Source organism: Pelodiscus sinensis, chromosome 5, assembly GCF_052426305.1.
Source record: "Pelodiscus sinensis isolate ZL-2025 chromosome 5, ASM5242630v1, whole genome shotgun sequence".
NCBI lineage: Eukaryota > Metazoa > Chordata > Testudines > Trionychidae > Pelodiscus > Pelodiscus sinensis.
Window position 1 is genome coordinate 130,160,420 of NC_143056.1, and position 11,758 is coordinate 130,172,177.

The following is an 11,758-nucleotide window of genomic DNA, read 5'->3' on the forward strand; positions in this document are numbered from 1 at the left end:
GATCCTTTTCCCTGCCCATCCCCATGGCCTCTGAGCCCCTAACTCCCTCCCACTGCTGTTCCTGCCCATCCCCGTGGCCTCTGAGCCCCTAGCCCCTCTCCCTGTGCTGGCCTCAACCCTCCCTTAGCTGCTGTACCCCTAAAGCTTCTCCCTGCATCCTCTGCCCATCCCCATGGCCACTGTGCCCCTCTGATTGATGACCGCACCCCTGGAGCAAGGCGTGGCTAAACACCTCTTTGCCCCGCCCCCTGAAGCAAGCTCCTTCCCCATACCTGCTTCCCTCTGGCTATGTCTACACTGGCGGGTTCTTGCGCAAGAACCCAAGAACGTCCACACAAGGTCAGGCTAGCCACACGGCCCATCCGCTCTTGCGCAAGATTTACAGGAAAGCGTGGGAAGAGAGGGCGTCTTGCGCAAGAGCTACGCTCTTTTCTAACACGTGTAAGCTCTCTTGCGCAAGAGGGCAGCGTGGACGCGGAGGGGTTTCTTGCACAAGAACGCCCTTTGCCTAAAATGACCGTCAGAGCTTTCTTGTGCAAGAGAACGTCCACACTGCCATGGATGCTCTTGTGCAAAAGCACATGGGAGTGTGGACGTGTTCTTGTGCAAGAACCCACCAGTGCAGACGTAGCCTCTGTGCCAGCTGGGTGTGGCTGCCCTGTTGTGGTTTGCACAGCCCAGGCTGGCCCCTTGCTGTTGTGGTAGGACCCAGGACTCTACCCCAGGCTATAGGGAACTTTCTGGGTGTCTGGCTGGTGAGTCTTGCCCACATGCTCAGGGTTTAGCTGATCGCCATATTTGGGGTGGGGAAGGAATTTTCCTCCAGGGTAGATTGGCAGAGGCCCTGGAGGTTTTTCGCCTTCCTCTGTAGCATTGGGCACAGATCACAGCTGAAGGACTCTCTGCATGTTGGGGCCTTCAAAGTATTTGAAGGCTTCAATATCTGAGATATAGGTGAGAGGATTATTCTAGGAGGGGTGGGTGAGATTCTGTGGCCTGCACTGTGCAGGGGGTCAGACTAGATGATCATAATGGTCCCTTCTGACCTTAAAGTCTATGAGTCTATGAGCCCTGGCTCCAGGAGGGCAGTGGGTCCTGGCAGGGCAATGGCTCCAGGAGGGCAGTGGGTCCTGGCAGGGCAGTGGCTCCAGGAGGGTAGTGGGTCCTGGCAGGTTAAAGGAGGGGGGGCTGGGAGCTGGGACTCCTGGGTTGCAGCCACTCCTGCAGGTTTTCAGGTCCCTGATGTCATGTCTCCTCACCTGCAGCCCCAGGTTTAACCCCTTCCCCCACACACCCCAAGAGAAGCCCGGTCCTCAAGCTTGATGCCTGGCCCTTGGGTGCTCTGCCCAGGGAGATGCTCTGAGGAGCAGGGCCGGCGGCTCAGCCCTGCCAGCCATACGTTCCCTTTGGCTCAGACTCGGCTCAGCCCCTATCACTGCCGCTCCTCCCTCCTGCCAGGCAGGCTCCTGAATTCAGCCGGGCTTAGCCTGGGCTCTGCTGTACTGTGCCCTGACCTCCCTAGCCCAGCCCCCCAGCTTTGGCTCTGCTCACCCTTCCCTGGAAGCTCTGGTATCTGCAGAGCTTGGCCTGTTGGCGTCTCTAGGCACTTGGCCCTTACCTGGCAGCCTTGGAGTCCATCTTGCCTTTGTCGCTACCCGTGAAGGCCTCCCCTGGGGTATCCCTTTTTGGTTCCATGTTGTTACCCGGGGAGGTGTTGGTGGATTCCATCAAAGGTGTCCTTGCTCTACAATCATAGGCCTGGTTAAAGCCAAGGGCTGTGCTAAGAACCTGCATTCAGGTCAAAGGGATGGAGCAATTAAATATCCCTCTGTGCGGTGATATCTGGGAATCATAGGAAGCCGCTGCCCAAGGCAATGAATCTCACAGCAAAGTTAATCACACGCTACGGGGCTTCCCTGGGATTGATGGCAAATATGGGGGCAAGAGGGGGAATGGGTTGGATGTATCTGTGAATATTGCAACTAAGCACCCAGGAGGAAGCAGAGACCAGGCTGCCTTTGGGCAGGGAGTTCACTGGAGGTGCAGACATGGATTTCAGGGTAAGGGACCTGCCTCCTGCTTGTCCCCCTTTGGGCACAGGGGACAGGACTCCGCCTGCGTTCTTTGTGGGAGAACCAGGATAGCACCCAGGAACAGCCCTGATGCTTCTAATGGAAACCGCCAAGCAAGGCCTTGAATGAACTGCTGGGGCCAGAGGGGCGACAGTGTTTCCAGCTGCAAAGGGAAGAGGAAACGCCCCACAAATGCTGCACCTGGCACGAGAGGGGCACCCTACCAGGGCTGAGGGTGTGAGGGGTTAACACATGCTGAGCAGGGAGGGGCTGGCCAAGGATGGGGACGGGGGCGCTAACCTGAGCCAGGCTGGCCAGGGAACAGGAAGGCACCGAGTGGGGGTGGGCTGGCGGTGGCGGGGGGCACTGAGCAAGGTCAGGCTAGCCACAGCTTGGAAGACCTCACAGGGCTGCCACGATCAGGGTTCTCTGTCCACCTGAAATCCTCCCCAAAGGGCTGGGCTGGGCTGGGCCCACGGACCTCACCTGTGCGGTAAGGGAGGGTTTGTGCCTGGACCATTCAAAAATGAGAGCACCCCAGTGTCCAACCCTGGCTTTGACAGGAAAGACCCCAGACCAGGGAGCTGCTGGGCACAGGGAGGTGATGCCAGGGCCTGTCCGAGCTTCCCAGCTGATACAAGAGCTTGTCCCAGGCCCACGTTAGCGGAAGCATTTATTCAGGGCTCAGGGGTGCAAAGGCCAGGCAATCCCTTCATCCTGCTGCCCTCTGACGTGCCGGTGTCTCTTTGTGGGGGCTCACCTCAAGGAGCTCAGCAACTGGCAATGCCCCAGTGGGGCCCTCTCCCCCCAGGATCACGCTCAGGCTTCTGAGGGGGCACAGGAATGCCCCGTCCTGCTGGTGGTGTCACCTCTCCTCTGCGCAGCACCCAGCTTGCTCCCTGCTGAGGGCATCCGGCTGCCTGGCACTCCAGGCGCACCGCCCTGCTGTGACAAGCCTGAGGCTGGTTCAAGGGTTAGAGGTTTATCTGCGTGGCGATACCAAAGTCTCCAGGGCTTGGCTCTGGGGCAAGGTCCCTTGAACTAGTCTGCAAGGATGGGAAAAGTGCTGACCAGCCCCTCTCTTAGGGTCAGAACAGGACTCTCCACCTTCCTCTAGTGGGAACCTGGCATCCACTTTGGCCAGCTGGCAGGGCCTGAAAGCACCACTGCCCTGTCTGCCTGAGGATCAGAACATGGCAAAGCCAGCACAGCTGTCCTGGGCAGCCACCAGCCAACCCATGCTTTCTAACAGTGGCATGACTGCTCCCAGCCAGGTAGGGAATCCCCTACCCCGGGTCATGTTGCCCCCTGGTGCTGGCTGGTCCAGACCTTTGTACTCTCTCGCATTAGCAGAGCTCTGTCACCTGCCCCACGCTGGGGCATGTAACGATCCCCAAGGTGTCAACTACATCAGGGCAGGTTCCCTCCTGCTCACATCTTGGCTACATCTAGACTGGCATGATTTTCCGCAAATGCTTTTAACGGAAAAGTTTTCCGTTAAAAGCATTTGCGGAAAAGAGCGTCTAGATTGGCACAGACGCTTTTCTGCACTTTGCCAATCTAGACACGCTTTTGCGCAAAAAAGCCCCGATCGCCATCTTAGCCATCGGGGCTTTTTTGCAGAAAACAGTACTGTGCTATCTACACTGGCCCTCTTGCGCAAATGATTTGCGCAAGAGGGCTTTTGCCCGAACGGGAGCAGCATAATATTTCCGCAAGAAGCACTGATTTCTTACATGAGATCGTCAGTGTTCTTGCTGAAATTCAAGCGGCCAGTGTAGACAGCTGGCAAGTTTTTCCGCCAAAGCAGCTGATTTTGCAGAAAAACTGGCCAGTCTAGACACAGCCCTTGGCTCCTGGCCTTTGTGCTGTCCTCCCAGTCCTCTCCATTGAGTGCCACCCCCTCCCGCAGCCAGGCTCTTTGTGAAACCAGCCAGGCTCTCAGCCCACCCCAGGTGGCACCCCATCCCCAGCTCTTCCCGCTTGCGCCATCCAGCAGGAGAGCTCCAGCCACATGGCTACAGCAACAGGAAGCAAATGCAGCCCCTCCGGGCCCCACTGGCTGGACAAAGGGCCCAGCGGCACCATTGTCCTGGTGGGGTCCCACATCCAGCAGGGCCCACCGGCCAGCGGGTGATTACATTGATCAGATGGAGGCGGGTGCTGCGGGTACAAGGGGGTCTCCCACCCACCCCAGTCTGTATGTGCCATTTCCCATAGTCCCTCTCTGGGGCACTGCCAGGGCACCAGCCTCCAGCGCAGCCTGGCCCCCCGGGGCGATGTGCTGCAGGGGGACCCACGGCTCAGGGCACGCAGGGCTTGTCTACACGGGCAGATTAATCCGGATTAACTGCGAGCGAGCAGATAAACCGGGTCAGCCAAAGAGCCGCCGCGCAGATTCCCCCTGCAGAGGGACGCAGCTAAACCGGAGTGAAGCCACGTTAACTCCGGATGGGCCCGTTCACACAAGGCTCTGCCACTCCGGATTGGCGTCACGCGGGGCCCTCGTACGCCCAGACCTCACGGACACGCATGCGCCAAAAAGCCCCACGCTGCGTCACAAGGAGCTGCGAATGCCCGGCCCCTATGTCTCTTCACCAATCCGCGTGGCCGTTGTGTGTGTAACCCCGCCTCCACGCCGCTCCACCAATGCGCCTGGCTGATCCGGATGTAGCTCCGCCCACACTCCGCCCCACCAATCCGCCTGGCTGAGCCGAAGGTGACCCCGCCCCACCCTTTCCCCATCCACCAATCAACCGGGGCCGCTACTTAGTGACCCCGCCCTAAATCTCACTGCTTTGCCAATCCTTTCAACCGCTCAGACTCTACGTCACGGCCGCGCTGCCCAATCAGGACACGTGCCCCGGCTCTTTTCCGGCCCCTTAGCCAATGGGACGCGAGCAGCTCGGTGATTGGCCCTCGCTCTTGCCGGCCCTTCGGCAGGCCTGGCTAGCTCGCCGCAGAGTCGGAGCGGAGCAGGCGCCCCCCTCCCCGGTGCTGTCCCCGCGGGGGTGAGTCCCGCCCCCCGGCCTCGCGCAGGGCCTCGGCCCCGCCCACCCCCCCCCTACCCGGTAGCCGCTCCCCGGGGCTCGGTGCACTCGGCCTCGGGTCACTGGGACCTTCAGGGGGTGCGCATGCGCACTGCAGCCGCCGGGGGCTCCTCCCATGGGCGGAGCCAGGTAAGCCCCGCCCCTTGCATTGCTGGGCGGGGCAGGACGCCTGGGTTCCTTCATCTCGCCAGACCCAGGTACTGCTGGGATGGGACCTAGGTCCCCCTCCCCGCCAGAATGAGTCCTTGCCCCACAGCAAGGTGCTGCAGACCCCCTTGGGGTGCCCGGCACTGTGGGATCCTGGCTCCCGTCCCTGGGGCAGGGCACTGCAGGGCTCGTGTGCACCCCCATGCTGCCATCCCTGGGTGCAGGCTCCCGTCCCTGGGGCAGGGTGCTGCAGGGCTCATGTGCACCCCCATGCTGCCATCCCTGGGTGCAGGCTCCCTTCCCTGGGGCAGGGTGCTGCAGGGCTCATGTGCACCCCCATGCTGCCATCCCTGGGTGCAGGCTCCCATCCCTGGGGCAGGGCGCTGCAGGGCTCATATGCACCCCCATGCTGCCATCCCTGGGTGCAGGCTCCCTTCCCTGGGGCAGGGTGCTGCAGGGCTCATGTGCACCCCCATGCCGCCGTCCTGGGTGCAGGCTCCCTTCCCTGGGGCAGGGTGCTGCAGGGCTCATATGCACCCCCATGCCGCCGTCCTGGGTGCAGGCTCCCGTCCCGGGGCAGGGTGCTGCAGGGCTCGTGTGCACCCCCATGCTGCCATCCCTGGGTGCAGGCTCCCGTCCCTGGGGTAGGGTGCTGCAGGGCTCATGTGCACCCCCATGCTGCTCTCCCTGGGTGCAGGCTCCCGTCCCGGGGCAGGGTGCTGCAGGGCTCGTGTGCACCCCCATGCTGCTCTCCCTGGGTGCAGGCTCCCATCCCGGGGCAGGGCGCTGCAGGGCTCATGTGCACCCCCATGCTGCCATCCCTGGGTGCAGGCTCCCGTTCCTGGAGCTGCAGGACCCCGGTGGGACAGTGCCCTGCGGCAGGGTGTGTTGTGCTGGTGGCAGCAGCTGCTGGGTGCTGTGCTCTGGTCCCAGTGTGGTGCTGATGGCTTGAGCTGATGCTGTCTGCTCCCCATGTTGCAGATTGCCCCGGGCTCAGCATGGCGGCCCTGCGGATGATATGCCGAGCTTCCCGCACAGGTAAGGATAGTGGCTGTAGGGGAGACTCCATGCTGTAGGATTGTGGGCTGAGCCCCCTCCCCCTCTGCTGCCCCATGGCGCTGGGAGCACCGTGCAACTCACTAACCTTTCACCTTGATTCCCCAGGGACATCGCCCTGCCTAAGTTTCACCCGGCTGCTCAGTGTTACAGCCCCGAGAGAGTCCTATAGTGAGTATTGGCTCCGGCCCTCCCTCTGGCTCCCTCGGGGCACAGCATCCAGAGCCCATTCTGGAGGGCATGGAGTCTAGCCTGGTTCTTGCATCGCCCAGTGTCTTGTCCCCCAAGGGGCAAGCAATCCAAGTTAGGTCTCTTCCATCCCCCAAGCTGCTACCGAACCCCTTGTGGGTTCTGTCTGGGCACTGTACCCAGCGGATGGATGCCTGTCCCAGCCCCTCCATGTTGCTTTGCTCAGGGGGGTGATGATGTATGTCTCCCTTACAGAGTATGTGAATGTACAGGAAAAGGAAATGGACATGAAATCCATCACTGACCGGGCTGCTCAAACCCTTTTGTGGACAGAGCTTTTACGAGGTGAGCCCTGGGCTCTGTTGGGGTGGGTTGTGATAGCAGGACCTGGGGTGGGAGGGTTGGACAGGACCTGGGATGGGGTCTTGGGATTGAGATTAGAGAGGCTGTGAGGGTCCGACAGGCATCAGTGCCAATGGGAAAGCAGTAGGGGGTTCCCGCATGCAGATCGTGTAAGGTCTGGATGATGATTAGTGGGTTCTCACTTCCTTGGGCAGGTTCTAACCTCCCCTGGCTCCTCCTACAGGCCTGGGTATTACCCTGAGTTACCTTTTCCGGGAACCTGCCACCATCAACTACCCCTTTGAGAAGGGCCCCCTGAGCCCGCGTTTTCGGGGCGAGCACGCCCTGCGCCGCTACCCGTCTGGAGAGGAGCGGTGCATCGCCTGCAAGCTCTGCGAGGCCGTCTGCCCTGCCCAGGTGAGCCTTCTCCCTCGCTGCGGGGCTTGTCCGTGTGGGGTTGCACCTCACAGCTCCACTTGGATGCTTGTCTCTGGCATGGTGCATCCTGAGTAAGTGACTCTTGTGCAGGAAGGTCCCTGCTTCCCTTCCCTCCCTAAGATCTCTCCAGGGGACCTTGGTTTGGTCCCTGGTAGGGGCCGGTTGCCCAGCTTGGATGCCTGTACCTCCCTGCAAGAAGCCCTTTTGTGGTGGGGATGGGGGTGTGAGCTGCGTTGGCCCTGGTAGGCTCAGGCACTGACACAGCTGGCTCCTGACGGTCTGGGCAGTGGCTCCAGCCCTTTCTCCAGTCTCGCTGGCAAAAGATCTGTGTGTATCTCCCCCTCCCCTCATAGACTCCTAGGGCTGGAAGAGGCCTCAGGAGTCATTGAGTCCAGCCCCCTGCCTGAATCAGGACCACCCAACTAAATCAACCCAGCCAGGGCTCTGTCAAGTCAGGACTTAAAAACCTCTAGCGAGGGGGATTTCATCACCTCCCTAGGGAACCCCGCCCAGTGCTTCACCACCCTCCTAGTGAAATAGTTTTTCCTAATATCCAACCCAAACCTCCCCCGCTGCAACTTGAGACCATTGCTCCTTGTTCTGCCATCTGCCACCACTGAGAACAGCCTCTCTCCATCTTCTCTGGAAACCTCCCTTCAGGAAATCGAAAGCTGTTATCAAATCCCCCCTCGCTCTTCTCTTTTGCAGACTAAATAAGCCCAAATCCCTCTGCCTCTTCTTGTAGGTCATATGCTCCAGCCCCCTAATCATTTTGGTTGCCTTCCACTGGACCATCTCCAAGGCATCCACATCCTTTCTGTAATGGGTGTGTGTGTAGAACTGGATGCAATACTCCAGATGTGGCCTCACTAGTGCCGAATAAAGGGGAAGAATCACTTTTAGATCTGCTGGAAATGCTCCTCGTAATGCACCCAATACAGGGCACACTGTTGACTCATATCCAGCTTCTCATCCAGTGTAATCTCTAGGTCCTTTTCTGCTGGACTACTCTTAGCCAGTCGCTCCATTGCACAGCTGAGACTCTCCAGCCCCCTGTGCGGCCTGGTGTGACCCTCAGTAGGCAGCACCCCTGCTTTTCCCCAGTGTATTGGAGCGGCGGTGCTGGGGTGGGGAATGACCGCCCCTTCTTCTCCCCTCCCCCCAGGCGATCACCATCGAGGCTGAGCCCCGAGCCGACGGCAGCCGACGAACCACTCGCTACGATATCGACATGACCAAGTGCATTTACTGCGGGTTCTGCCAGGAGGCCTGCCCTGTGGACGCCATTGTGGAGGTGAATGCAGCCGGCTGCGTGTGGGATGAGGGGCCGGGCGTGTGATCTCTCCACAGACTCACCCCCATGCCTCTTGGCGTCTGTGGGTCTCTGTGTGGTGTGGAGTAGGGATGTTATAGGGTAGTCGATTTAACCGGTAAGCAAAAGCTTATAGGAGAATGCTATAGACTACATGCATTTTCCCCTCGCGCCCCCCCCCCTCGCCCACCCTTCCCCAGTACATTTTTTTTAGCAGGCTGGTGAGCAACCAGGTTCAGTCCTAGCTTGTGATGGGTCCGGTGTTGTGCTTAAAAGAAGCACCTGGGATCTTTTTCAGGGGGGGATAAGGCAACACGCCACTTTTATTGAACATACATAGATCAATCAATACTTATCATCTGCATATGTCACTCTCTCTCTCCCTCACTCCGTCTTGTTGTTACCAAAAGTTGCTCCCCCTAACTGCACTGGCCAGGTGAGCCGGGCTTCTGCCGATCCTGATCGATGCTCCCATGTTAACAAGACGAAAACCCGGGATCCCTCTGCAAGATGCCTCTTATTTATCCCTCTCATGCAGCCAATTAGTCATCAACTGGCCTTTCTTAATGCTGCTTCAAAGAGTTCTTCCAAGGGCAGGCACTTGCTGCTTGACTCCCAAGGCATCTGTATGTCCAGTCTTCTTAATGAGCTCACTTTGCAGGTATTGCCTTAGATCTGGCTCCGGCTCCCAGACCTTCTCCACCCTTGCAACTGCTGCTGGAGGTGCTCACCTTTCATTCTCCATTCACACCTCATTCATTTCAACAGGGCAATCAAGGAAAGGGGAGAGCTCAAAAGACATTTTTTTCTTACAAGATCTATATATCTTAATACAAAGTTATAGGAGAAATGTTAGAGATTCTATAAGAACACTTAACAAAGATGTATCTAAAAGGACAAGATCTTAATACAAAATATGTTAGAGATTTATCCACACTGGGACCTACCTCTGTGGAGAGTCTGCACTTAAAATGTATTTGGAGCTAGGCTGGCAGGCAGCCTGGCTCAGTTCTGGCTCTTGCTGGGTCCAGGAGGACAGCCGCCCTCCCCCCCCCCCCCCACCCCAGCCCTGGATAGAGACTGCTGCCACGCTGCATTACTGCCTCTGTATCGGAGGCAGCAGCGACAGGTAGCCAGTCCATGAGAGCTGGTTTTTAAACTGACTCCACTCGCAAACCAGCTCCCGCCTGGCACCTCACACTGCTGCCTCCAATGCTGCTGGCCCTGGCCCCGGCCCTGGCCTCGGGGACTATAGAGTAGTCGAGTAACTGATAAGAATTCACGAGGTTACTCGACTATTCAGCTAACCGATATTTAACATCCCTAGTGGGGAGGGAGGTCCTGGCAGGTCCCTGCGCTGGGCGAGGGAGGAGCGGAGTCTGGCCATGAGGGGGTGAGGTCTTGGGGGAAACGCTCTGCTCTCCTGACTTCTGCAGGGCCCCAACTTTGAGTTCTCCACGGAGACGCACGAGGAGCTGCTGTACAACAAGGAGAAACTGCTCAACAACGGGGACAAGTGGGAGGCCGAGATCGCGGCCAACATCGAGGCCGACTACCTGTACCGGTGACGGCGCCGCCCAGCCTGCTTTCTGAACCCACCCCTGCAATAAAGGGCCTACACCCGGTTGTCAGGGCTCTCGTGCGCCTGTCTTGGGGGAGAAAAGGGCTTGAGGGCAGGGAGTGAACAGCTGGGCCAAGTACCCCTTGTTCAGGACTGACAGCCCTCAGCAGGTGTGGGGGCTAGGACTCTGCTTTGGAATTGTGCCCCCTCCCATTTCATGACCCCTCCCTGCTGCTGTCCATGTGCTACGTATCAGTGGGGCTGTGAATTCCCAGTGGCCTTGCCCCGTGTTCACAGGGGGAAAGCAGTTCAAGGGAGCAATGGGCCAGTCCCTCCAGTTAGCTCTGTGGCCCATGGGGGGGGGGGAAACCCCTCTTCCCTGCTCCTTGGAGAGGAGCCCGTGACGAGGTCAGGGTTGGCAACAGTGGGCTGGGGAGAGGGGGGGCCAGGTGCGTGGGTTGGGGGAGCTCTGTTGGATGCCAAGCCAGGCTGTGTGATGTCCTGGCTCTGCCTTGTGCTGCTGCCACCAGGCCCTGAGCACTATGGAAATAGAGCAGGACCCTGGCTCAGCTGGGCCCTTTTTCCCTGAGACGGGGTGGGGCAGGCAGCTTCTCTCAGCCCCTGCTGGCTTCTGCACATGGGTGAGTGGTGACCAGCAAAACACTCCCACTGCATGGCTAATGCCACCAGGGCACATGAGTGACCATCGCTGCCAAACAGAGATGAGGTCCAGTCCCCTTTCGCAGCGCCCGGCGTGGCTTACGACTAGCCCCCAGGATGTCAAGGTGTCCTGAGGGGAGCGTGAGTACTGACCTGTGGGCAGATGGGTACGAGGCAGGGCGCATACACCCACACTGGCTGAGGCCTGGCCTCAGATTTCACCGACCAACATGAGTGTAAACACAGACACTAAGAGCCGAACTGTGGAGTCCCAGACAGTCCTCGTGTCCTCCGCTGTGCCGTGGCCCCGAGGTATGCTGGCCTTTGTGAGAGCGGCTCCCAAACCGGAAAGAGCACAACAATATGCTGGTTTCTCCCAGTTCCAAAGGACAAGTTACTTAGCAGAGGTCACCAGCACCTCGTCTCTCACACCACACACAACACTTGCAGCTAATCCTTTTGGGGGAAATGTCTAAAGATTTACTAACTAGGAAAAGGAAACCGTTATTTACGAAGTTAAAGCAGGGCCTTACACACAAGCGACAGCCTCAAGTTTCAAAAGGTAATAGAAGCTTCTCGTATACAAACGCTACATGTCCTTTAGGCCTTACTTAGGACAACCAGTGGGGATCTTTTGCTTATGCTTGGTAATCTTTGCTCTTCTAAATCCAATATTCCTTCTCCCGCTGCAAGTTCAGCAGCTGAGAGGAATTCAATTGCAGTCACTTTCTCATGGGGAGAAGACAAAGCATTTTGTCTTCTGTTCCACAGTGGGGCCTTTTGTTAGGCTGGAGACATGCCCTCCTGTGGCAGACCAGTGCCTCACACTGGGAGTACAGTTTCCATTTACAGAGCCAGCAGTTCAGTGTTACCCCATGGTGTGCAGGGGAGAGACCTTGTGTGAGATTACAGGGTGTAGCAATCCACAAGC

General features: G+C 58.6%; 1 protein-coding gene across 2 annotated transcripts; it reads left to right on the forward strand.

Moving 5' to 3' along the window:
- The first annotated feature begins 4,945 nt into the window (after nt 1–4,945).
- On the forward strand, nt 4,946–10,232 carry NDUFS8 (NADH:ubiquinone oxidoreductase core subunit S8). Of its 2 annotated transcripts, none has more exons than XM_075929118.2 (7): nt 4,946–5,083; nt 6,251–6,307; nt 6,434–6,496; nt 6,770–6,859; nt 7,101–7,273; nt 8,460–8,588; nt 10,043–10,232. In XM_075929118.2, exons 2-7 carry the CDS (start codon nt 6,268–6,270, stop codon nt 10,172–10,174), a joined length of 627 nt encoding a protein of 208 aa, XP_075785233.1. In that variant the 5' UTR covers nt 4,946–5,083; nt 6,251–6,267; the 3' UTR covers nt 10,175–10,232. The 2 variants fall into 2 exon arrangements, with proteins under 2 accessions (XP_075785233.1, XP_075785234.1); XM_075929119.2 differs by lacking the exon at nt 4,946–5,083 and adding an exon at nt 5,223–5,319.
- Nucleotides 10,233–11,758: the final 1,526 nt, after the last annotated feature.